This window comes from Lycium ferocissimum, chromosome 7 (genome assembly GCF_029784015.1).
Source record: "Lycium ferocissimum isolate CSIRO_LF1 chromosome 7, AGI_CSIRO_Lferr_CH_V1, whole genome shotgun sequence".
NCBI classification, from domain to species: domain Eukaryota; kingdom Viridiplantae; phylum Streptophyta; class Magnoliopsida; order Solanales; family Solanaceae; genus Lycium; species Lycium ferocissimum.
The window spans coordinates 35,097,466-35,124,932 of record NC_081348.1 but is presented as its reverse complement, the minus strand read 5'-3'; the positions used below and the strand labels follow the sequence as shown (position 1 = coordinate 35,124,932).

At 35.0% G+C, this 27,467-nt stretch overlaps 1 protein-coding gene and 1 pseudogene across 1 annotated transcript; one reads left to right on the top strand and one right to left on the bottom strand.

Moving 5' to 3' along the window:
• The first annotated feature begins 7,205 nt into the window (after positions 1-7,205).
• On the top strand, positions 7,206-15,261 carry LOC132064625 (mitogen-activated protein kinase kinase kinase 1-like). The gene is made up of 9 exons (XM_059457672.1): positions 7,206-8,521; positions 9,770-9,848; positions 9,928-9,990; positions 10,271-10,428; positions 11,895-11,967; positions 12,199-12,258; positions 13,280-13,390; positions 14,074-14,288; positions 14,772-15,261. Exons 1-8 carry the CDS (start codon positions 7,425-7,427, stop codon positions 14,263-14,265), a joined length of 1,833 nt encoding a protein of 610 aa, XP_059313655.1. The 5' UTR covers positions 7,206-7,424; the 3' UTR covers positions 14,266-14,288; positions 14,772-15,261.
• A 473-nt stretch (positions 15,262-15,734) lies between these two features.
• LOC132064626 (kinetochore protein NDC80 homolog) lies at positions 15,735-25,113 on the bottom strand (annotated as a pseudogene).
• Between the last annotated feature and the right edge of the window lie 2,354 nt (positions 25,114-27,467).

Genomic DNA, 27,467 nt, shown 5'->3' with positions numbered 1-27,467 from the left:
TATTAGTTGTTATACATAATTGAATTCGATTGTTACTGTATACTTATTGTGGAGTAGTTACAAATTGAAGTTGTAACTAAAAACGGTAAGAACAAATAAAGCCTGGCTAAAGATGTGCGCCACACACAGGGATGGATGCAGCTTGTCAGTACTGGGTTCATATATGAACCCAGTACTTTCGGCACGATGTGTAAATTCACTAAAATTATAATAAAGGGCATATATGGGTTAAATGCTACGAACCTTAAAAGTTAAGCCCATAAAATTTGAATTCTTGCTCCGCCTCTAGTCACACACGTGTCATGATCACGAGTCGAATGAGACGGCTGCCACGTGTGTGTTTGTCAAGTTTCAACTCAGCAAGTATAGAGGAAACTCAACTAATATCGTGAGAAAGATATTTATATATAAAGTGCTCGAAATAATTTCATTTTTTTATGTGGGACTTTAAATCTTTCAAAGATTACAAAAAGTGGGTGAAAAAAAAAATCCACAAACTATTATTTATCTTTTGTGTTATCAATAAAATGAATAATAATGCCAACACGTTATACATTGAAAAGTGGCAGAAACATGGGAAAACGACACTTCCATTAATCTAAAAATTCAAAAATACACAGAGTTCAACAACTTCCTAGTACCAAATCACACACAATGTTCTCTTTTATATTAAAAAAAAAAAAAAAGGAAAAAAAAAGAGAGAGAGGTTATCGCAACTATTTTCTCCTTTTTCATTGTCTTTTGATGTCAATCAAAATCAAATTTGTCCGTCACCACATAATGAAACACTCAAAAAAAGTATTTTACATGAAATGTACTTACTCTTCAAAGGAAAGACAATGGAAAAGGAGTATTAACAAATCAAATAATCATCAATTGATTATATTTGATATTCCTTTCATATATAGACATCGCGATCGAGTTAAACACGGGGTGTCATTGACTTCTAATTTGGTTTTTTCCCTAGGTTTCAATATAAACTGATATGAACCTTCTAGTATTAGAATTCTACGTGCAATAAAGTTGTCAATTATATATGTTTTTGTGTCCCTTTTCATAGGGTTATTTATCGACAACCAAAGATAATTTTATGCCCCAATTTGGTTCGCGCATAAATAGCTGGTCCCTAAAAAAACTTTTTTTTGCCCTGATTGTCCTTCTTTTGGGGTAGTCTTTAATTTTTGCTCCTCAAATTGCTGGTCTTTAATTTTTGTACTTCGCTTAAAAAGGTGGCAGAAATTACCCCGAGGTTCTGGGTTCGAACCTCCACTCATTAAAAAAAAAAAAAAAAACGCAAGGCAAGACTTTGCAAAAATTTTGCCTTATAAGGCAAAGTCTGTTGTTTCCGACAAACTTTTAGTAATGCCTTAACGCAAAGTCTGCCGCATAAGGCAGACTTTTTACAAAGTCTTGTCTTGCGATTTTTTATTTTATTTTTACGACTAAGTTGGGGTTCGAACCCATAACCTCGAGGTATTTTAAGCGAAGAACAAAAATTAAAGACTAGCAATTTGAGAGGTAAAAATTAAAGACTAGCCCCAACGAAGGGCAATCGTGCAAATCGCCCCCCCCCCCCCCCCCCCCCCCAAAAAAAGGCTGGTCCAGACTTATTGGTAGGGGTTGGCGTTCGGGCCGTCTGATTGGATATAAAAATTTCGATTTGGATTTTTGATTTTCAGATTGAAGAAATTACAATCCAGATCCTATCCAAATAAGCTCGGATTGGATTGAAAAGTTCAATTTTAGATTAATCGTTTTGGATATTTAGAATTTTCAAATTTGACTTTTGAGTCTTTAAGACAGGCTTATTTGTAACTAAATTCATGTGTCCCAATTATTAAGTTACAACGTCTTAGCATAATGTGAAACCAAATTAGAACTAGAAACCAAAGCAATTAATACGCTTTCCGCATAAATTCAAAAGTGCATCTTTCTCTACTCCAACACAAGATTATTTTTCAGGTTTGAGTTCCACAGAGGAAAATCTAGATCTTAATTACTCTGTAATAGTAAGAACAGTGGAAAGAAAAGAATTTCTTGGATAACTTGAGGTAGTTCGATCACCTGGCACAGTGGCACTTGTTGCAAAACGCATTCGGGGCAATGCAAGATAAAATAATTATAAGATTGTAGCCAAATGTGAAAAAAAAAAAAACAAAAAAAAACCCTATATTATATTTGATTTAGTAGAAACTTCTATGTTTAGACTTATTATATAGTGGGTAGGTTCATAGCCCGTGGGGTAATAATCTATTGGCCCTTTTGAAGTTAGATTTATTTGTATTATTAGCCTATTAGACACATATGATATGGGTAGGGTTGAATATAAGGTATAAAAATTTCGAATATCCAAATATCTATAGTACATAATCAAACATCCAATCCGAAATCCATAAATTTTAAAATTATAATCCTCAATCCAATCCATAATCCAAAAATCCAAACAAAAAATTCAAAAAGTTCGGATTTTGGTTTGGATTTCGGATTGACCCAAACTATGTCCACCCCTACTTATTGGGATCATTCAACTAAAGCACTATGAAATGGGCCTGGACCAATCCATCTCGTTTGGTATGAGGGATAAGGATAAGTAGTGCCGGGATTATATTTGAGATGAGTTTATCCCGTGTTTGGTTGGAAAAAAATCGTGATATAACTAATCCCGGGATTAGTTATTTCGAAATTGTAGTGTTATTTTATCCCTATGAGAGAGTGGAGTAACTAATTTCAGAATAAATTATCCTTGTACAACTTGTTTCCAACCAACAACCCCTTAAACAGCCTTATAATGGGCCAAATCGGACCAGTTTTGGGGCAAAATTGGCAGATTTGCCGAGTTTGATCCTCTCCAACATGTTACGAATAAAATAAGAGATTTTTATTTCGAATTTTCATTGTGTTCGACTGGAGGAATATATTATAGGAGATACATTAAGTAGGCGTTTGGCCATAGAAACCAAAAACTTTTTCACTTTTTTGAAATTTTGGAGTTGGAGTTGTAGTTAAATTTGGCCATAGTTTTTGAAATCGTATTTTTTGTTGAAATGTAGTTGTTTTGAATGTGAAAAACAAGTTTTTTGTTTTGCAAATTCCGGAATACAACTTCAAGTTGTATTTGAAATTTTCATGGCCAAACGCTGATTCCGGAAAAAAATGAAAAAAAATTCCGGAAAAAAGTGAATAACTCTTATGACCAAACGGGCCCTAAATAATTAGAGACCAACTTCTTGGGATTAACTTGGGTTTTGCTAAAAAAAATCTATTGATTTTGCTAAATATTTAATATTACAGGTCTCATAGAAGACCGTCAGAGGAAAAGAAAAAAAGAAAAAAAAAAAAAGATTAGCATAAACAACGCTTTATGGTGTAAAAAAAAATACTAAATTTGCTTTCTAGTAGACTGCGGACATAACTTCACCGAAATATGTTTATTCATCTCTGTAGTTTGAAAAATGAATAAAATGTTAATAACGCTCTATCAGAAAATTATTTTTCTTTAATCAACATCAATCAAAATATACTATATCGTCAGTTAACTATTAACTATTAAGTATTAGTGTACTTGTTCGCGCTTCTGGATTAGAGATTTAAAATTTACCTTGAGGTTTCTGGATTTGCCACTCTCTAGTGTATTTATCTAGGAGTTCTTTGGTTGCTAACAAAAACTATACTGAAACTTTAGTACTGGAGTTATTATTCCACGTTGGATACAACAACAACAACATACTCGATGAAATTTCATAACATGAGTCTGGGGAGAATAGAATGTACGCATACCTTATCCCTTATCTTGAGAGGCTGTCTCCGAAAGATCCTAAAAACATGATTAAAAAGGTCAGATAAAGACAAATAATTCTAAACAATATGAAAATGAAAATAACAAAAAAGAATATGCTAATCGAAGTAAGAGAAATAACATATATAGTACTATTATATATAAGCGTGGAGGAGGGATGAACACCGCTCCTCCAGCTTGTACCATGAGCTGCACAAATTGTACACGCAATGAATGCTTGTACCATAAGCTATATAACTTGTACACTTTATCTAACTATTTTTATAGCCCACGTAAACGCGACTGTTGTCATGGAAAAATACTTTCTTTTCTGTTGAAGAAGCATGCTTAACACAACCTATAGCATAAAGGCATTCGAACCGCGTCTAAACTAAATGTTGGGCAAGGGCCCGTACTCTCTCTTCTGTGGATACGCTTAATATTTATTCCCTTCTCATGTATAGATGTATGCACTTCAAATTTAATTCTCGACACATTTGTTTTCTCCGTACACTTTAATTTGTTCGCTTTTGACTTTTCACATTCTTTAAGCATTAATAAATCCCACGTGAATATATGTCATAGTACTGAATATTTATTCTCTTATCGTGTATACACGTATGCACCTCTATTTTAATTCTCCGACACATATTTATTTCCTCCGTAAACTTTTACTTGTTCGCTTTTTGACTTTTCATGTTTTTTCTGAATATTTATTTTCTTCCCATGTATACATGTATGCACTTCAATTTTAATTATCCGATACATACTTATTTTCTCCGTGCACTTTTACTTGTTCACTTCTGACTTTTCACGTTATTTAAGAATTAATAAATAAAGTATTCTTTCCGTCCCATATTTCTTGGCCACATTACTTGACTTTTCACGTTCTTTAAGAATTAATAAATGAAGTACTCTCTTCGTCCCATATTACTTGGCAACATTACTATACTTGACTTTTCACATTCTTTAAGAATTAATAAAAATGAAGTACTCCCTTCGTCCATATTACTTGGCCACATTACTAAAAATATATGTCTATTTTTCTATTCTACATTTTCTTCTTTTCTATTTCTAATATATCTAAGTGTGAAGAGAGGACTACCACAACAATAGAAATTTGTACCACAAGCTATATAAATTGTACATTTTAACCAACTACTTTTTTATCCTATGTGGTCATATGTCATAGTATTAAATATTTATCTCTTCTCATGTATACACGTATGCACTTCAAATTTAATTCGCCGACACATTTATTTCCTCCGTGCACTTATACTTGTTAACTTATGAGTTTTCAAGTTCTTTAAGAATTAATAAATGAAGTGCTCCATCCATTCCATATTACTTGGCTACATTACTAAACTACTTTTTTACTAAATATTTATTCTTTGCTCATGTATATAAGTATGCACTTTAATTTTAATTGTCCAACACATATTTATCGTCCGTGCACTTTTACTTGTTCGTAAATGAAGTACTCAACATTACTAAAAATATAAATCCAAATTACTTGTTCATTTACAGAACCAAGATAAAATTAATTAAATTTTTCACATCTTATCCTCTCCGTCCCATATTATTTGGCCATATTACTAAAAATATATGTCTAAATTACTTGTTCATTTACAAAACCAATATAAAATTATAAGATAAAATTAATTAAATCTTTCCCATCTTACCCTTAGTGATAAATGTTGTTGAAAATAGTCAATTTTGATTAGAATGTATTTATTGGAGAAAGACAGGGGTAAGATAGTAAAATACATCTTTTACTTCTGATTTCTTAAGGGGCGTGCAAAAGGGAAAGTGACAAGTAATATGGGACAGAGAAAGTATATATTTTACCATAATATTCATATTTATTGGTGTAAGTCTCAATAGCCTTTAAAAATAATTTGAAAATGAGTAATTAAAGGGTAAAATTAATAATAAGAACAAACAAATATTCACTCATTAATTCCATGGAAATTAATGGCCAGCCCCTTCTGCATGATTCTCTCCACTCTTCTTACGTTGCCTAGCTTGATGGTCCCCACAATAAATAAAGGAATACAGGAAAAGGAATGATATGTATGCTTATAATATACGCATAGTCGTTATCTTTATACACAATCAACATAATTGAAGTTTCATACTAATTAATAATTATCATATTAGTTTCGTTCTCTTGATATGTTAACGTGGACAAGTAAAAGTAAATAGAGGGAGTGACTTTTATCCCCGTTTTCCTTATTTGTCAATACTTTAAACGTGAAGAGAGGCTGGTTAAAGGGAAAGGGAAGCCAGAAAATCCAAGGAATCGACGTCCCCCAAACTATTAGACTTCCAGAGAAGAGGAGTCCGGTCGCCATTAAAACACGAACAATACCAATGCAAATTTGTACCAAAAGTTTCATAACTTGTTCATTTTTTACTTTTCACGTTCTTTGAGAATTAATAAATAAAGTATATATTTTATCATAATATCCATATTTATTGGTATGTAGTCTCAATAGCCTCAGAAAATGATTTGAAAATGAATAATTAATGTGAAGAGTAAAATAAGAAGAAGATTTTTTTTTCCTTGATATGTGAACGTCGACAAGTAAAAGTAAAGGGAGAGAGTGACTTTTATTCCCGTTTTCCTTCATTGTCAATACTTTACTTATTTACTCTCTTTTGCAGTCTCTGATTATTATTTCTTTACATTTATAAAATGTTTTACTTTATATTTTCATTTCGGAATTAAAATTTGGTGTATTAATGATATAACATATATCTTTCTAATTTTGATTTCTTTGTAACAATTTGTTTTATCTATAATTGTTAATATAAAAAATTATAATATATTTTTTAATTAATTTAATAAAAATATTTTATTAGTTTTGCTTTTAAGAAATCCAATATATACAACAATAGTTCTTATGTTTGAATCTGAACAGTTACTTAATTGAAATGGATATCAACCCTAGTTTGTGATACATATAAAATATTAAAGAATTTAAAAGAAAAAATTTAGAATCAAAATATTAATTTTCCCTCATATTCTTACTAATTTTCTTTTACATCGATGAACAACTTTTATTGTCATGATAATGAGAAAAAAGTCCGACTCTTTCCATCTCAAAGACTTAATTCCATCAACTCCATTTTTAATTATAACTAAAGTGATGGTACATAAAATACATTTTGTATATATTGCTATATATAATGACAATTAGAATGTTTTTAAAAGTTATTTTCAAAATATAAATTTTAAAAATTGGCTAATTAAAGTGAACAGATATGTGATGCACGGGCATGTGTTGCTATTATATATATAATATAATAATATATATGTATGAAAAATAAGAGGGACTACCTGTGACTTTATCCACGTTTTATGTTAGGATAAAGTTAACACACTTCTGCGTGGCACCGCGTGATTACCGCGCTCTACTTATAACTGAAAAAAACACTGAAAGAAGAGCGAAAGATGAAAAGTAGCAATCAACTCACAGCGTTTTGACAATTGCAGTCGTCGCCGTCTCTTCTGAATTCCTCTTCTCTTCAATTCACCAGTCAATAACACAAACCATTAATTATTCATCTGAAACTTACGTATACGTACATGTAGGTATAACTATAACCTAACCTGAACTCTCTCTCTTCTATCTCAATTGAGGGGATGTATGGGAAGCAGAAGAAGCAGCTAAGACCTAAACTTGACCGGCGAAACGCCCTAAAAAACGTCGATTACGACGCTTCACAATCAACGCCGTCATCTCCATCATCGTTCGAAGATCAGCATAATACTCACCGCACTCGTTCGCTTGACCTTTATCCATTAACTGACCGTACAAGTTTCAGAATCCACGGTGCTGCTGGTGAATTCGACACTATTTGCCGCTCTTTAGGTATTTCTCCTGAAGACTTTGCGATTCCTGTTGCTGCTTGGGAAGCTCACAAACCTTGCTCTCGTTCTGATCGGTTACGCAGCACCAGGTTTGCTAGTACCTCTGGTATTAACCTTGAAAATGCGAATGAACTGTCTGTTGACGGTGAATCGGACCGTCCGACGGAAAATGAAATTGACCTGACGGCTAGTGAATCGGACAGTGAGGATGAGGTCTCTGATAGTGTTAGAAATGGTCTTAGGGTTAAATTGAGGCAAAGCTTAAATTTTTCACCTGAAAATGGGATTAGGGTTAGGGTTAGTGACCGGGAGGATGATAATTTGCCTGTGGATGTGAAATGTGGAATTAAGGGTTCTAGACCACCAAGGTTGGCTCGTCCAGTGGAGGATGAATTCACGTCTGCTTGGGATTTTATTAAAGGTTTTGGTCCTGCAAATGATGAAGATGAGGTTTCACCTGTACAGAGCACTTCTGATGACATAATTGGAGACGAGCAACTAGGAGAGATTGCTAAGAATGAAGAGCCTAATGAGGATTATGTAAGAAATGTTTCACAAGTATCAGATAGTGATGGAGTTTGTGAAAAGCCATTGGAGCAAGGTGTAAGAGATGCTGTTGAAAGCTCTAGATCACCGAGTAATGATTCCTACAGCCTGATATCGAAGAAAAGCTCCAAATCGTCTAGTGGTGAATTCTATAGCGTTTTCTCGAAGATAAGTGCTGAGTCACAGAGTGATGAATCCGACACGTTGATTTCGAAGAATGGATATTCTGTTTCTCCAAATTGTTCTCCCAGTATAAAATCTTGGCAAAAGGGCGACTTTCTTGGGAGTGGGTCATTTGGAACAGTGTATGAAGGCTTCACCGAGTAAGTGATTACATTTGACATCATTCCTTATCTGCACACATGAACAGTGATGGTGTATCTTGGAGCTAAGTTGCTTGCTTGTCCAAAATTAGAAGCTTAAGTTTACTAGGATATATCGTTAACAATTTGTGCTATTAGACTCTTCTGGGGAAAACAACAATGTCTATTGTATATTAACCTCCTTATTATCTGACGAACTCTGGTAAGAAAACACTAAAAAAAATTTGGATCAAGAGAAAAAGAATCACTAATGTAGTTTTAGCCTGACCCAAAGAGAATTTACGATTAAAGATAAAGCCGCAGGTTAGGCCTTAGGGATGAGATTTTACCAGCAGGAGTGTAGTAAATTGCCTCACCTTTCTAAGAGGCTAAGACGTTAGCAAGGCATACATGCTTCTAGATCTTATAAGGCATAGAACTATCTGTAATAGCAACAACTCCTTGTATAGGCATAATCATTAAAATCCCCAATTCCAAAAAGAGGATCAGACTTTGTACAATAAAACCTGTGAATCAAAATATCTTTGATTTTGGGGAAAACATATTTGGGAGCGAGTAAACCCTCAGAAAACCATATAACAAGAAAGCTGATCAAGGATATATATTTTGACCAAATTTTAGGAGGCGTTTGGCCATGAAAACCAAATATTTTTCACTTTAGCTGGAATTTTGAAGTTGGAGTTGAAGATGGAGTTGTGTCTGGTTATAGTTTTTGCAAAGAGTATTTGGTTGTATGAAGGGATTGAAAGTGAAAAAAACGAAAACAAGGTAGGTGCTTTTCAAATTCCAAATACAACTTCAAGTTGTATTTGGAATTTTCATGGCCAAACGCTGATTTTTAAATAAAGTTAAAAAAAAATCCGGAAAAAAGTGAAAAATTCTCATGGCCAAACGGGTCTTTAGTTATTTAGGTCTAAAGGTTGATATTTTGACACATAGGGGAAGAGTCCATATGGTGGGTAAGACAAAGTTTCCCCACTCCAGCTGCTTATAGTAGAGTAAATATGCAAGTATCAGCTAGGGCTCCCTCAATCATACCGGTTAAAAATGGATTCTTTGGTCTGCCCTTTGTTCTATTGAATTTCTTGATTCCTTGCATTTTCAGATGGACTTCGTCTCCTCACATGCATTCCTCTAATTTTTTTTGATAAGGTAGACACATGCATTCCTGTAATATGTCTTCTTTTTCTAAGTAGAAATAATATGTTTTTTTTTCTTAAGTTTCTTTCCTTGTTCTTCTGTGTGCAGTGATGGATTCTTTTTTGCCGTCAAAGAAGTTTCATTAATTGACCCAGGAAACCAGCAAAGCCTTTATCAACTTGAACAGGTATCTGTCGGCCATTTCACTACTTATCTTTTGGATATTGATTCTCCCTTATTCTCCTAACACTTGTTTGTTTGTGCAGGAGATTTCTCTTCTAAGTCAGTTTCGACATAGAAATATAGTTCGCTATCATGGCACAAACAAGGTATGCTATTATAATCCAGAGTGTGCATCTTCTGCATATTTACTTCCTCTTTGTTGTGTAAGTTGTGAAATTATAGTTCAAATGTGCTATACACATGGACAAAAGTACTATTAGATATTTGAAAGAAGAAACTCTTTTCTGCAGTTGTGTAACTTAGTTGGGGGTTGTGTCTTTTAATTGGTAACATCATCTACTAGATGGAGTCTGATGACGTGCATCTTGTAACTATGAACTTAAGAGAATTATTCTTCTCATCTTTTCAATGTTCTTCTATCTTCAGGACGAGAGCAAGCTGTATATCTTTCTTGAACTTGTTACAAAAGGTTCACTTGCAAGTGTCTATCGCAAGTATCGTTTGCGCGATTCCCATGTTTCAGATTACACCAGGCAAATCTTGAGTGGGTTGCATTATCTTCATTCCAGAAAAGTGATTCACAGGTGATACATTTGTTCTCTGCTTTGCTGGTTTGTGGTTATTGTTTGTCTTTTCTTTCAATCGATGGAGCATTGTCTTGATTCTTTGCTGAAGATGTGTGCATGCTGAAGTTATCTCTCCATCGCTAGAAGATCGTTTAGTTGTCGTCATGCCATGTTTTAAATAAATGACTTTGATTCTGGGTGGATAGTCTGAGCATTTCTTGCTAAGAAATATCTTGCTGTGATATCATCAAACTACAACATTAGCTCTATCTGCTTGTGAAGAGGCTGAATTTTGCACCAATAGTTATTTCATCTTCAGTAAGTCTATGACAAAGAATGTCGTAGTCTGGTAGTGGTAGGTACCTATTTTGAGCTCTTCTGTCTTCACGTTCTCTTTGCTTTGCCCATTGCTTGTCCTGCTCTAGCACCAGAATGCTTACTCAAGAAGCTAGAGGAAGAGCAGTAACATGTTATACTTTTTAATATGCCAGGACGAAGACTTCTGATTAATATGTCATTTTGTCGATCCTCATTAAAAAAGCCATTTTGTTGCTCCGTTCTAGCAGCAGGGTGCTCTTATCCGAGGAACAAGTCAGAGCACAGCTTCGTGAAGAACTCCATTCTATCAATCCTCGTCCCCTTGACCCAGACATGAACTAATACCTCTCTCTCTCTCTCTCTCTCTCTCTCTCTCACTCTCTCATATATGCTCGGTTTTCGTCGAATCTTTTTATCACCTTCAAAAACAAACCAGAACTCCATCTTGACACGATAAATAGTGATGCCCACTTGCAAAGTGTAGTTCGTCTTGATGTGATTTGAAGAGGAATTTACTATAAGATTGAGATAGATATGTTGGAATTTTTTTTCCTTTTAATTAAGTAATGCATAAAACTTTGTCATGTTCATCCTTACTAACATCCCATACGACAAGTCTTTCTGAATTAGAAGACTAGGAAGCGGAACTAGAAGAATTTTCATTAGAGATGAAAAGATTTCTTGATGATCACATCACTACACTTGGAGTTGGACTCATTCTTTAGAAACTAGACAAAGCAGTGAACTGCTTATCTTTTTCTATATGGTTGGACGAGGATCAGATCAATATGCTCATGGAGTGGTCTCATCAGGTAACTTTTGGAAGGTGTATGTTATGTGCCTATATGAGCTCATTAAAACGCGCTTCTTGCTGCTTACGGAAATCTTCATACCTCTGCATCTGCAAAGAACTCTAATTAGGAGGTGTCAAATAAGTGGTGCTGGTGTTTTTGCTTCGGTAAAGAGGATGATAGGGGAAAAGAGGATCAGTTAGCTGTCAGCCTGTCTTGTTGTCCTATACATAGACGGAGTGGTCAAGAGACTTTTCTGTCATACTATAATATCTTTATGACTGTAGTGAGAATCTGGAAAGTCTCTGAGTACATTTTACATGATGTCATGGAAACTTCTTCTTTCTAAGACTTTTGTTTATGCTCTTCTTGAAGGGACATTAAGTGTGCCAATATATTGGTGGATGTTAGTGGTTCAGTGAAGCTTGCAGATTTCGGACTGGCAAAGGTGAGAAAGTTATGCATTCTGTAGTTTTTTCCTTTGCTCGGTCTTATATCAATCAATCAATATCAACTAAGCCTTGCTCCCAAACTAGTTGGGGTTGGCTGTATGAATTGTCTATATCTGTTCCAATTCTACTCTCCCTGGTTCATTTCAAATTCCAATACCTAATAATTTGTCCTTTAGAATAAATTAAGACTATTTCCTCTACTCTTTTAACTTGCTAATTCTTTACAGGCAACACAATTGAATAACATCAAGTCTTGCAAAGGAACTGCATTCTGGATGGCCCCAGAGGTTTGTCTTCTGCCTCAGAATTTTGGAACTAGGAAGTCGGAAGTCTACAATTCCTACTCTCTCAAACCCCAAAACCCACAGACCATAGATCTGCATGCCTATAAGTGGTTCGAGTCATGGAAAAAGAAGTGGATACAATTTTTTCAGTCTGTACAATGTGCCTTTTTTTAATCGATGCCTCAATTTTATGCAGACATGGGGCAAAATAGCGCACATAGGGAAAAAAGATCCATATAGGTGATACCAGTTAGTTGTGAGTAAGGTTTAGTTCTCGGAGTCTCCTAATTCTGTTAGAGATTTGTATGACAAAAAGTAGAAAATGTAGAGAACTTTGGTGCTAGATAACCTAAATTTTCAAGCAGTGGATTGCTACGGGTCTAATTGGAGAGACATGGTTAGTGAGGATTCACATAGCTAACCCAATTAGCTTGCGATTGAGGCGTTATTGATGCTAAAGTCTCACTGGTTTTTTTTTTTTTTGTGGGGGGGTTCTTTTCGTTTGTAATTTCTGCGTTGTATTTGTATATATTATTGATCCATTTAAATTTTGATATCATTTTAATGAGAAGTTATTAAATAATATTATATAAAGGCTCGCTTAGGTTTCGGAAAAGAGAGATAAATGCACATTATACATGTCTATGCCGTAACACATTTGTTAAGTGTTGATAGATATCACAGTAGCTTGGATAAAAGTTTCTTGTGCAATTACATGGCTAATGAGATACAATGTGACAATTTAGGAGTAGAGTTCCATATATCTTTGCTGAAGCAAATGTCTGTTGATAGAAGCATAACAATTCTGGTTAATACTGCCTAGGAAATTTGTCCCTCCCTTCACCCCTTCAGTTTGCCATATTAAAAATGATTTCCAGGTCACCATATTGTTGGCCATATTTACTCTTTGCTGTAATCTATTTGCATCTTTTCTTATTTTTGAGTGTAGTAATATAGCGAAAGATTAAATTGGTTCAAGATATTTACAGCGTTGGCTCATAAATTTGTCTTAGAGCTATTTCAGGTCGTTAATAGGAAGAACGATGGATATGGGATTCCTGCTGATATATGGAGTCTCGGTTGCACTGTCCTAGAGATGTTAACTGGCAAACTTCCTTATTCTCACTTGGAAGGGGTATGTTATATCTCAAAGATTGATTTTTCTATATGGAAATTGCAGCACTTAATTTTTATGACATGTTTTTTGCTTGAGTTGGAGTATGAGAATGATTTAATCAGATTCTACATTTAATCTCTTGCTTGTTTATGTATGAATCTTCTGAAATATGTAGTCTAAAGTGAAATAGGAGGTTATTATGAACTCAAATGCAAAGCTTTAGTGAAAAATAGAATTTTCAAGAAGTTTACTTTTATGATCTAGTAGTTGACCAGTTCTTGTTTATGCTTTCTCTTTTAACAGCCACTATACATTTTCCTGAAAATATTCTTCTATTAGCATGAGTGTTTGTCTTTTAGTATTTTTTTCTCACTTCAATTTAACAGATTGTCTTTAAGCTTTAAGCTGTAGCTGATTTACAATTCAGAGGCAACTGTTGTTGCATGACATTGCACAACCAGTTTAAGTCTCTTATAGTCTTGGAAAAAGTTTACTTAGTATTAGTACTGGTAAGCACACATGCAACAATATGAGTCCTGAGTGAACATTCTTTATTCTCTTAGATGTTACTTAAAACAATGGAACTTCATAACTAGAAAAAGGTGAAAAAAAACATGGTTTATGGCTTAGAGAAGCTCTAGTTTTCGTCAGGCATTGCGGGGATTCACATGTCAAGATTTTATCCTTGTTTTGTGCGACAGATGCAAGCACTGTTCAGGATAGGCAGAGGTGAGCCTCCTCCTATACCAGATACCTTATCGGCAGAAGCTCAGGATTTCATAAAGAGATGTTTGCGAGTTAATCCGAATGATCGGCCAACTGCAGCTGAACTACTGGAACATCCATTCGTAACAAAGCAACCATCACATTTCTCAAATCCTGCAGCCTCATAAATTCTGCTGTCAATTGTACTGAGGTAAATACCATCTACATCTGTCAAGTTATAGGGAGTTCTCCTATAGTTTGTCCTCCTTTCCACAAATTCGGAAAAAAAAAAAAAAAAGTCTCATGTGGGAGGGATATGAAATTGCTTTTTTGGTTCCAATTTTGTAGGATTTCTCCAAAGGAACTGAAATATCCCGTCTGGTAGCATTAAAAAATATGACTTCTTTATAAAATGGGCTTACAAGAGACTGTTGAGTTAAACTTCCCTCTGGGAAGAGAGAAATGTTTTTTCTTTAGCTTGTTTAACCTCACAAGTCGCCTTACGACTTAGAAGTCCACAATTGATTCTTAACTGTCACCAGTAGGATTTGTATTAATTGTTAAGGGAAATTTTAAGGTCTATTATATGCTTCTCCTGTATTTAGTTAGTTCTTTTTTCCCTTTTTTTTTTTTTTTTTTTTTTTTTTTACCTAGAGTTCACGCTTGCATTGACATGGTATGCAATTTTCTACAGTGTTTATGGTCAGATGAATGAACCGCGGGGAACTCGTATGAGAGTTGGTTTGACTTCCCTAACTATGGCGGAATATTTCCAAGATGTTACTGTCAAGTCTGCAAGTTCTTGCTCTCTCAAAAAAGTCTGCAGCACTGGTCTAAGCTTTGATGACTCTGTAAGTCGAGGATCAATTTCAAATGTGATGCTTGTACAGGGATTGGTTGGTGTAGCATCTGAGAAGTCTGTCGATTGAAAATTGCAAATATTTGGACGTGAGCAGCTGAATGCAGAATGGTCATGGTAACTGTAAGTAGAATGAGCAACAAAGTTCATTCATAGCACTTGTGCCTGGTTGTGTTGTGTCTATCCAAGATAAACTGTAGATTGTAAGTGAAACGATGATAATCTTATAAAGGAAATTGTAAATACCAGATAAACAAGTATTGTTTGGTACAAAAAAGACAACGATTGCAGTTGGAAATGCTTCGTTTGCTGTTTTTTCCTGCTATGTTAGATGTGTAACATGCGATGGGACTTAAATTTTATAGTTTACCTCATCTGATGGAAGGTGAAGTAACTGTGCTTGCCAAGATCCCCAAGAATCCTGGTATGATGGAAAATCACCATAAAAGATTACTAAACGTTGCAAGTCCACTCGGAATTTTCTACCAAGAGCTGCTCATATAAATGAGGTTAACTTATATACACGGATAGTGTAAAGAAATTATAATCCTCCTGGTCGCTTCTCTCTTCACATATGGATGCGTCTGGTAGCGCTCCACTGCCAAAACCTCCAATAACCACCCTTTCCTACCTATCCTGCACTTTCAACGAGAGATTTCTGCATTTATTCAGTGACAAATTTCCACCAAATGTAGCCCAATCCCCGCCTGATATTTGGGTTTTTGGCTAAACAAACATTGTCCAGCTCAGTTATTTGGTATATCGTGGTTTCATTGTCCATCTGAATTTGAGTGGCAGGCTATAATCAGTCTGGAACTATGATAAGATGCCAAAGATCAGGTTTTCCATCACTGGTTCTGGTTCATACATTGGAAACGCATGGTTTTGCCTACAAAAACTTAAAAACGGAGCACAACAAAGCTTAAACTGTGGCAGCAGATATTCACAAGTAAGTTTGGGGCGCAGAAGGTAATTCCCTGTGTTATTTTGCCATCACATCCTCCAACTTCTCCTATCGAGGTGATAATCCATCAACCTTAAAATATTCAATTTTGAATTTGAACAAAGATTTTCTTGCATATGTCATATTGAGGCCACATAAAACAACAGGCAGCCAGAGAATACATAAATTTTCGTCAGTAGATGAGAAAGCTATGTGCACAAAGAATCCTAAGATATTCCTTTCTTTTTCAAATGAGCTGTACATCTAGTAACTGCTAACAAACATATGATTAATATGAGCACCACAATTGTTATAGGTTTAATAACAACGGCTCAGAGCCAGGCAAATCAGCTTTATGCATATCTGCTATAGCCCCTGCAGTTTCTCCGAGAGCATTCTTCATCATGGCAATTTTTTATGAGATATACTCTTTATATTTTGAAAGTGAATCAACAGCGGCAAAGAGTTCACGAGCACACATTTGCAACTTCAGTCTGTGCTATTGTTTCCTGCAGTTTGGCCTTTGATGCCTTTCAAAGTAAAGACAAGCCAATGAGAATCAAGATTATACATCTAAGACCAGAAAACCCCACAAATTGACATTCGTTGTAGGACATATAGAAGTCATGCATTACAATATAAATCTTGTCTAAATTGCAAAGCATTACCTTCAGAAAATCTGCAGCCTCTCTTTCAACCTGATCCGAGTCTCTGTTTCAACTTCCTCAACTATCCTTCTGGCTTCTGTTGCACAACTAGATGTGAAGTCCTGTCTTTCCTTCTTTACCAAGTCCAACTGAGCTTCCAACTGACATCAATCACAAAAAGGTTTTGCAAATAGTCACGTTAGGCTTCAAGGCTGTTAACTGCCATGACTCTTAACTATTACAGAAACCTACTAAATCTATAGCCTTGTGTTTATTTGAAAACAAATTCCATTGGTGTCTCAACCTGATAAGATCATGTGAAAGGACTTATAAACCAAAGCAAGGTAGGCCTCAAAGACACTGGTCAAAATTTGCCAATAAGGGTAATAGTACCTTATTTAATTTTCAAATCCAGCCACTGGAAGGCCAAAATTTCTCAGCTGTGCAAAGACACACATGCATGCAAGTGGAAAAAGAAACACCAAAATTGCATGGTAAAACTGATCAACAATCTAATACGCTAAAGAAAGAAAAAAGAAATTCAAAACTTTGAGGCATGATAAGTCGATGCGTACTAGAATTTCAATTATAAACAGTTCTACAACTGTCAATCCTTAGTCCTTACCCGACACATTCTTTTATGCGTTTTCAATATTCGGAATAGTACAGGTATGCAGATAGAATTCACTTACCTTATATCATTAGATTCAATATCAACAAGTTACTCCCTCCGGTTCAAAAAGAGTGTCCACTTAGCCTTTAATTTTTTATTCAAAAAGATGTCCACTTACCAAATCAAGAAAGAATTAACCTTAATTTTTCAGATTTGCCCTTATTATGTGTTAAGTGACCAAATCCCAATACTTACTAATTAGGGGCATTTAAGTCAAATTATCTATTTTAGCCTAGTAGTTAGTATTTTCTTAAGGGTGCGCAAATGGCTAAGTGGATACTCTTTTTTGAATAGGAGGGAGTATTACGCAAGATTAGATTATATGGGAACGGTGTGTGTGTGGCGGGGGGGGGGGGGGTGCGGCTATAAGGCGATAGGATGCTAGCTACATCTAACATTATCAATGTGAGCCTGAAAGAGCAGCTAAATGTTTCTTCTTTGACTCTACTTTGGAAACCTTCTCAGCTGTCTGTTGCTGGAGAGATATCAACTCCTCCAGTTTCAACATGTAACTCTTCTTCATCTCATCCTCAAAGGACGCAAGCATGGGCTTCAATGTTGCTTTGTAATCTATACCTAAGACCTTCGCTGGTGAGGATCCTTGCGCATTCAATTTATACTGAAATTCATTTCCCAGTTTTAACCTGAAACTTCAAATGAGATAATCAGTTGTCAGAGTCATAAGAAAAGGAAAGAGATGTGAAACAAGTAGGAGGAGAATTTCACTTCAAGCCAGAAAAAAAGCACACACGCGCAAAGATACTTGCTCGATCCAATTTTGATTGACCTAGGCCTAGCTTCAATATCTTGCCCCTCCCAAATTATGATCTATAACATACAGTCCTAACTTTTTTCCCTTCAACAGTTCAATCTGATAAACCAATACTACTTTATAAGTTCAAATTGCCTCCCTATTTTGCGATTTGTCTGCTTTCACATTTCAAACTTTCCTTTTTCAGTAAAAAAACTGTTTCACATGTCAAACTCTTATTTATACAATTCATTATTAATCAATTGAAATGTTTTACTATCAAACTCCAAGAGCACTAGCCTGTATCATTAAAAATGAGACAAAGTATAACTTGGGAAGATTAAAAAAGAAACGAATTTTCAAGCAGCAATAAGAAATATATGTTTGCACAGATATTCTTCAGAAACGAATAGATAGTGCATAGACACTCTCATTTAGTCATTTATCTCCGAAGTGGTAGTTGGTATACCGGTTGCAACTGGTGAAGTCAAGAAAGCAATGTGGTTGAATAGAACAGATGATGCACCTATACGTTCCACAATCCAAATCTGATTCAACCTGGGAGAAAATGAAACGTACTACCTCCGCTAATCTAACAAATTCCGGTGGCTAGGTTCTCAATTTCTCTAGATAATAAGACAATGGCCGATGAGAAGTAAGCTCATCAGGATGAAGCTTCACCCAAAAAATAAAAAGGAAAAAGAAACAACAACAACAAAAAAAAAAAAATCCATCACTAATTCCTGCTCATCAATAAAGTTTATCTTAAGTTAAAACTCTAAGAAGCACAATCGAAAAATAGTCTACATAGAAAACTATAATTAAACTGCACGCCCATTTTTAAGTCAACTAGCTTATCTGCTAAGAATCCAAGATAGATACAGTCTGAGTGCTAACATGCTATAACAGCTGCTATCGCTATTGGTCCAACTAAACTATCATAGTAATACAATAAATCCACCCCCAAGGAACAAGTAACAACAAACCTTAGATTACTGGAAACTTTAATCTCATAATGTCAATTGGAAGTTAAGTTACTGAACTTACTAACAAGAATAAACAACAGGAAAGAGTATGACTACCTCCTTAAAGATTGGTTGCACTCGAGCATTAGCTCTTCCAGCCTCTTGAATTCATTCCTAGCTGCAGAGTCGAAGTCCCACGCCTTCTCCTCCGATCCATTCCTTTGGTTCTCAAACTCCCTCTTCATCCTCTCTGTGTCCCTTGAATTAATCCCTTGCTCCTCCACCCTCTTCTTCAACTCCTCGTTCTCTGCCCAAATCATCTCCTTCTCTACAACCCAGGGGCGGATCTACACATGGCCCAGGGTGTTACCCGAACACCCTGGGCAAAAAATTACAGTGTATAGTTAGGGTAAATTTTCTGTGTTCATGTACATATATTACTTTTTAACACCCTGAATAAATGCAAAAGGCTAGCTCAAGTAGTCCAGTTGTTTTTCCGAACACCCTGAGTGAAAATCCTGAATCCGCCACTGCTACAACCTTAGTCTCAAAGCCTTTATCTTTCTCCTCCAACAACTTCTCCATTGTCACTCTATGGCCTTCTAACTGTTCAATTATTGTGTGAAACTTCTTAAATTTAAATTATGATATATACTGCTATTTTTTTCCTTTTTTCATGAATTTAAACTATATGCGATGGTGTAAAGATTTTTATATTGATATATATATTTAGTTTCCATTTTTAATAGATTACGACATAATTTTTACAGAGATTTACCTTAAACTTTTTTTGATTTGTTCAAAAAAATATTTTGAAAATTCCCTTGGTTCCTTAAGAATTTTACATGCAAATTTAAAATGTTATACTATAAAAAAAGGTATAATTTTCTTTTTCATTTTGCACTCGAGGTATATTTCTTAGTACTTTAATCGTATCTTAAACCAAATTCACTGCGCAAGAGGTGGCGCAAAAGAACAACCCTTAGGGGCAGCATCTTCCTCACGCCACCACTACACCACCAAGCCCGTGGCAACTGCTGTGCTGAACTCCAATTTTGCGTTTTCGTGTGCGACACTTTCAAACCTTTAGCGAAATGATAAAAAATTCTTCAATCTCCTCATGTGCCCCTAGTCATCACAAATATAGCAACATAAGTGCACGTGTTTGGAAGTGACCGTGGAACCTTGGGGAGCGAGCGGCTACAATGATTTGCATCCCTGTTGGGCCGACATCGCTTTCGAGGCAGTGACTTGCCACGACATGATTTTGTGATAATTTGTTTACTGGTTTAACTTTCTGGTTTGAATCAATATTGTACTGCTTTTTACTAACAATTACAACACAACCTAACAGGCTTTTAGTAGCGGTTTTTAAATACGAGCTACTTCATGATTGCTCACTTCCTAGAGATCATAGTTGCTTTATTTATGCATTTTATTTATTTCCCGTGTTGGCATAAGGAGCAATCAAGTAGAATTATGAAGAAGCATCTATTCTCATTTGATTTTGTGGTTCTCATTCCACAATCAGGCCTTCAAATTGATGTCATCTAGTTAAAACATATGCATCACATACAATTGTTGGCATACTACTTCATTAATGTCGTCCAACTAAACTTCATATCGGTAGTTTTAAGTTTGAACTATTAGTGCTAAATTTTAGACCCTTGAATATGAAGTTTCAAATAAAAGATGATTTCACAAACCAATGACCCGAACCCCTTTCAAAAAGTTTCCTGAAACATCAGATTCATTAACTATGTTTCTCACATACGATCATAAGTAACTTTGACGTGTATTTCAAGATTACACTATTGTATTCAATGAAATATGACGTTTAATATGAATACAATTTAAATATTGTAAATATTTACCTCTAAATATGATTGTTGTGTTGTGCCTGATATTGAAGATGAAGAACACCTATTTTGCAAAGGAAAAAATCAGTAGAACAGTGTGGAAGCATTTCAACCAGATGATGGGTATAAGATCTGGACAAGAGGAACTTAGAGAGTTGTTCTGATGTGGTGGATGACAAAGGCTTTTAATTCTATCTAGAAATTAGTCCTTCAAGCTGCTCCCGGCATTATTATATGGCAAATATGGAAAGCAAGGTGTAAGAGTAGATTTGAGAATACTAGGATGTCTTCCAATGGCATCATTTTACAAATCAATCAACAACTAACCCTTCTGGCTCACAAACAGTTCCTCAGAATACCTCCATTCATGAGATGGTTCCATTTTTATGATTTACTAGACAAAGTCAGGCCTGACTTTGAAGTCATCGCAATAAAGTGGCAACCTCCTAGAACTGATTGGATTACATTGAATACGAATGGTTGCTCTAAAGGGAATCCAGGTCTCAGTGGTAGTGGTGGTGTGATAAAAAATTGTCAAGAAAAATTTGTTGGTGCTTTCTCCATTAATTTGGGGTTTATCTCTAATAATCTTTCTGAAGCTCTTGTACTAAACACCAGCCTCAAATGGTGTAGGGATAATAATTTCAACATAATTGAGATTGAGACTAACTCTCTGATGCTTAGTAAACGGATCCAAATCATTGCCTCTGTTTCTCGGAGATTACAACCAGTGATTGTGGATATTAGATCAAATATGGAATTTCTTGAACATTTTAAGACACAACACTGTTTTCGTGAGGCAAATAGAGTTGCTGATTCTTTGGCTAATTATGGACTGAGTTGCAAAAAACTTAATCTTTTTGATGTCCCCTAAATATTGTATAGCTGCTCTTGAGGAGTGTGTATATGCTAACACCTTCTCTTTGGGACTTATTTTTGTGAGCTTAATTGCTAACCTACTCTCATGAATATGTTGGAGCCTGTTCCAAATTCCGCAGGCTTTGGAATTCCCTCTTTTGTAATGCTTTCTTATAAAGATATGCAGGTCCATGCTCAATGAGCAACGATAGACAAGATTTAATTTTTATTTTTTCTAAAAACAAAAAACAAATGTGCTTAATGTTTATACAAATTGTTGTGAATTTATTATAATGAAATAACTTAATAAGGTGATAATTCATGTTAATCTATATATATATATAATTGCGGGACATAGGTCCGGTGACGTGGCATTCTTTAGAGCCAAAAAACCTATTTATCTTTTTCCTCCTTTTTTTATTTTTTTATTTTTTCCCCTTTTTCCCTTTGTAAAATACAAATCAAAATATCTTACAGAGAAGCCATAGGACACGCATCGTTTCGGGAAATAGAGGCAATGCATCGTTCCGTTAAAAACATTATAATACACCGTTTACTTTATTTTAGAATTCCCTAAGTTTCTAACTGAACATTGTTCTGGAACAACAATGGTTAATTGTACCCTTTCAGTTTGTGCAAGAGACTTGAGCAACCCAGTCCCTTACTTCTCCAAAAGTCATCTTTATTGCGTGTCAAAAAACTCCTCTCTGTGAATATGGTCTTCTTCTCCGACCATATATTGTTAAAATTGCAAGAGACAATTCCTTTATGATCCCTGTCAACACAACCCAGTTCACGAAAAGGTACCGTATTGATTCACAGCGGTAGGCCAACAGTGGAATCCCTATGACAGAGTTAGAGTTCGTATCTGGGCTGGTTACATCTAACTGGTTAGATTTTATAATCGTTTTTAATATCTAAATTTCAGTCCTTCCCTTGTACATATTTTGTTTAATTGTACTCTCTGTATGTTCTCACTTATTTGGCAGCATATCCAAGATCATGGTTTCCGAGGGAGAAGCCCAGGAGAAAGGAAGCCCAAGCGAAATAGGAACTGGGTAAAGGAATGAAGAGTTTCTTCACAGAAGGTAATCGCAAAATCCACGGTGAAGACCCAACTGTTATTTATATCATGATAGTTTCAAGAAAATGTCCTTGCCCTGAAGATTCAGGAACCAGAAAAGAGTCTACTCATATATTCCTGCCTAACAACTTTGCTAGAGCATCCTCTATATGAGTATATAGTAAATTAAACAACTCATCCCTCTACGTGATAAAATGGTACGCAATCACAAATATCGATCGGTCGAGAGCTTCAATACATTAAAAAGAGTTATGAACTTCCCGTGCTCATTTTCACTGCCAAAAAAAAAATGTGCTGCCAATCAAGTAATATTCAAGTTAAGCTTTTGTGCAGGGATCGATGCACGCATTATTGTGCCATGACAAGTTCTGTTCGACTGGACATTCTTTTCTGATCCTTATATTAAACCATTGGTATTCTCTTCTTTTCGTTTACTTAAACTTTATCTGTTCTTGCCAGTTTTTAATGCATTTAATATTAACATAATGATACAATATTTTCAATTACTAATCTATCGTATAAATATAAACTTTATCCATTCTTTTCCAAGAGTAGTCAAAGGCCTTCTAGATAGATGAAAATGAAAATTCCCATATCAAATTTTTACTATTGAAGACCGAGACCACCTTGAGTTTCCAAGGATGAAGATATTGCTTAAAGACGGAAGAGGCAAGACAATTCTTAATGTCCTTGATGTAATGTTATAATTTCAAACAAGTTACAATTAGAATTCCATATTATGTTGTATTCTTTTTCCTCTTTATGTAAAGTCGCAATTTTATATACAAAAGGAACATTGAAGAGCAATTTTATCTTTAAGATATTCGATTTCCTATGTTCTTTGAGCAATTTTATCTTTAAGATATTCGGTTTCCTGTGTTTTTTTTGATAAATTATTTTCTGTATATACAAAGGTGGGAATATAATTAGTTGATCAACAAGAAGGAAGACAAAGGTGAAGTTGTAGAAATGTTAGACCTGATGTCTAAAATACTTTTTAAATAAACACAAGATTAAAAGGAAAGATAGCTTTTAAAAAAGTACATTAAAATGTTAAAATTCGATCTATTTAGATCTGAAGTCTAAAATACTTTTTAAGTAAACAAATTATTAAAATATTCATTTAAACGTATACTTCTTCATTTATCTATTTCAAAAAATCTGCTAATGTAAAACCACTTCATCTAAGTCTATTACTAAAAAAAACATTATAAACTTTATTTAGTCAAATATATAAAATTAATTACTGTATTCATATATAAAAAAAATTTAATCTATTCTATCTCAAGTAAATTTACAACAGTATTAATTATGCACTTAGTTTTCAACAACATCCTTTATATACTAACGCCTCGGTCGCACCGCGCGAAGCGTGGGCTACTTTACTAGTTAATTATGTTTCAATACTAAAGGTTTATGTATGTGTCACTTGTCTATTGCTTTGATGTAAAGTGAGTTTAAATACAAGCCAAAAAACAGCTATATCATATAATTATTATTTAAAATTGATTGATCGGGCTAAATTTGGGAAGTTAAAAGGGTTGAATTGTGTATAACCTGTCCAATATTTTTGGGTGAATCTAACGGATCAATTCGGGCTGAATAATGAATCATAACTTAACATGCCAATCAAAATAATTTTTTAGTTTGTGTGTGCTTTTGTAAATTACACGAGCACCAAGTAAAACACAGACAACTTTATCTATCATGACTATTTAACAAACCAATTTTTTATTTTTATTTTTGACAAATTTTATGTGTTAATTTTGGTCACCGAGGCAGCTCAAGTTGTCCAAACTTTTTGGTTGAACTAACTTGGATTATGCTCAAATTAATCGACCAAAAAATACTACACGAGTCTAATTAGCCCAAGCAAAACTAAATTGGTCGGGTCTAGAGACGTCAAAATGGGCTTGATCTTTGAGGCCAGGCCAACCCAGCTCATTATTGAGGTAGAGTTGAGCTAAGATTTATTAAGTCCATCTAAAACAGAGGCTTAATTATAAGCACAGTCCAAGTCAGCTCACTGATCCTTGAGACTCAACGAGGCTGGTCCATTGCCCAAAGGGCTATTTAATTTAAATTAAAAATTTAGAAGGAATTTGTGAAAAAGAAGAAGTAAAAACTGGTAATAGTGATTAACAAATAAGTCTTAGTATCTTACACAATACTTTACTTATAATCGTTAAATCATGATCACCCAGTATAGAAGTTGCATTCGTAATTGCGATTTGATTTCAATTTAAAATTTAAAAGAAGATTGTGAAAAAGAAGTAAAAACTAGGAATTGTGATTACCGAATAAGTCTTAGTATCATGCACAACACTTTACTCGTTTAACGTTAAATCTTTTTTTTTTTTTTTGCGCGGATTGCCCTTCATTTGGGGTGGTCTTTAATTTTTGCCCTTCAAATTGGTGGTCTTTAAGTATTGCCCTTCGCCTAACGCCCTAAGGTTGTAGGTTCGAACCCCAGCTCAGTTAAAAAAAAAAAATTACAATCCAAAATTTCGCTAGGCAGAATTTTGCAAGTTCTGCCCATGTAAATTTCGCTTAAAGAAGGCCAGAATTTGGGCACTTCACAGACTCAGCATAGTAGAATTTCACGCTCGTGCCATGCAAATTCTGCCCGAAAGGCAAATTTTAAAGACCACCATTTTGAGGGGTAAAAATTAAAGACCACCTCCAGCGATGGGCAATCCTGCAAATTGCAAATTCCTAATCAGTGGGTATAAAAGTCGCATCCATCATGAACATGTCCAAACACTTGTTTCTATTCGAAATTGATTGCACGGCTTTACCCAAATTCAAAATAGTAATATTGTTTAAGTAAAATTAAATATTATTAGTTTTTGAAATTAAGTTATTTTATAATTTTTAACTAATTAAAACTATGTATGGTAGATGAAGATGAAGATGTTAATTAAGACAACTTTATCACAAACATATTCAAACGTGCTCGGCAATGTGTTGGCGTTGACAATACTGTAAGTTGTCTCAAATTACGTCCTTCATATTTATATGCTAGAAATGTTAACAAATAATTGACATACTAATAAGTTTGAGTTTAGATTGAAAAGAATTTCTCTTGGAAAAATGAAGGGCTATCGCGACTGGAAAATGAAGGGCTATCGCGACTCTTTTATGGTTGGGTTGGGCTGATCATCTTAAGACCCTTTCAAATGGAGGGGCCCGTCCACCCTATCCCATCAAATTATTAGACATTCGCGGACCGCTTCTTTGGGGCCATTTTTAAATTTTTCTTCATATTCAAATCTTTAAATTTTGCTCCTTGCATAAATTCCATGGGTTTCGAGTTCGGAACCCCCACACAATAAAATTTTAAAAAAAAATTCGCAAGGCAAAGTTTAAATTTATTTATGCCCATCGGCATACACTTGTGAAGAATTAACAAAAGTTATGCGGACCGAAGCATACTTATGCCTTTATGGGCGACTTGGCATAAATATGCCGGTTGATAACTTTGATAATTCCTTTACAAGTTTACGGATCCGCATAAAAGTTTGCCCATTAAAAGTATGCCCATCTAAGATAAACTTGTTAAGGATTTACCAAACTTATGCCGATGGGGGCATACTTATGCCTTATGGGCAAACTTTGCCTTGAAGCATATATATGTATTTTTTCAAGATATATACCAAAGTTACATGGAAAAGTATTATCGTCGCAACCAAATGTCCTTTCCGATACAAATTCACACTTTTCGTGACAATACAAGGTAGATTAGAATCGTTGATAGACTTCGTAAATTTGGCATTCAAGTGCCACTCGATTGCATCTTACGTGCGGACCCAAGAAATATTTTCCCATCTTTATTTTGAATGCTCCATCACAAAAGGACTGTGGTATAGATTATTGGCATGGCCGGGGGTACGCTTAGAAGAATAGGGGGCAAGATGAAATCAAATGGATCTCACACATTGCTGACACAAATCGTGCCATCGCTCCATTACTTCGTCGCATTTTTGGTATGCTAGTGGCATTGGTTTGGAGAGAAAGGAACCTACTGTGATTTCAAAACACTCGGCTTCTTCCGATAGCTACTGAGAGAGATTGCACAACATATTCACATCCAAGGGCAGGAACAACTTCAAATGGCAAAGAGCTCTTTTCTTATGAATTCTATCCCTAGCTAAGTGTAGTTGATTAAACCGTTCGTTGTTTTTTTAATGTAATAGTTGCTCTAGTTTGACTTATACAAGTTAGTGTGTAGGAATTTTACCATGTACGGTTGAAGGTAAAACTTCAACTTTGGCCGTACAAGTTTTTTGGATGGAATAAAATAGACTTTCAACCAAAAAAAAAAAAAAAAAGTTTGCCTTATAAGGCAAAGTTTAAATTTAGTATGCCCCCTAAATGTACTTTTAGTTATGTGTTTAACTAAAAGTACGTACTTTGCTTCGAGGGACGTAATTTTAGTTATGCGGATCCGGCATAACTTTAACTTTTTCTTAAAGATTGTATGTTGGATCATACACCCCCTGCGCCCCGCTTTGCGAAATTATTTTTTATTTTATGCCCGAGCGGGGGTTCGAACCACCAGAACTTCATGTATTCGCTCATCTTTCCAAGCAAAGGGCAAAATTTAAAGACCACAAATATGAAGGGCAAAATTTAAAGACCACAAATTTGAGGGGCAAAATTTAAAGACCACCCCAAACGCAGGGCAATCCGTGCAAAAAAATGAATTCCTTAAGGCAATTTGTAGGATTGTGCTTCTTTGGGGGTGATCT

Bases quoted from the DNA above. Each gene is read 5' to 3' on its own strand.
- LOC132064625 (XM_059457672.1), top strand. From the start codon at position 7,425: ATGTATGGGAAGCAGAAGAAGCAGCTAAGACCTAAACTTGACCGGCGA. The intron at 9,991-10,270 runs GTATGCTATTAT...TTCTATCTTCAG, and splicing joins GCTATCATGGCACAAACAAG to GACGAGAGCAAGCTGTATAT. The intron at 11,968-12,198 runs GTGAGAAAGTTA...AATTCTTTACAG, and splicing joins CAGATTTCGGACTGGCAAAG to GCAACACAATTGAATAACAT.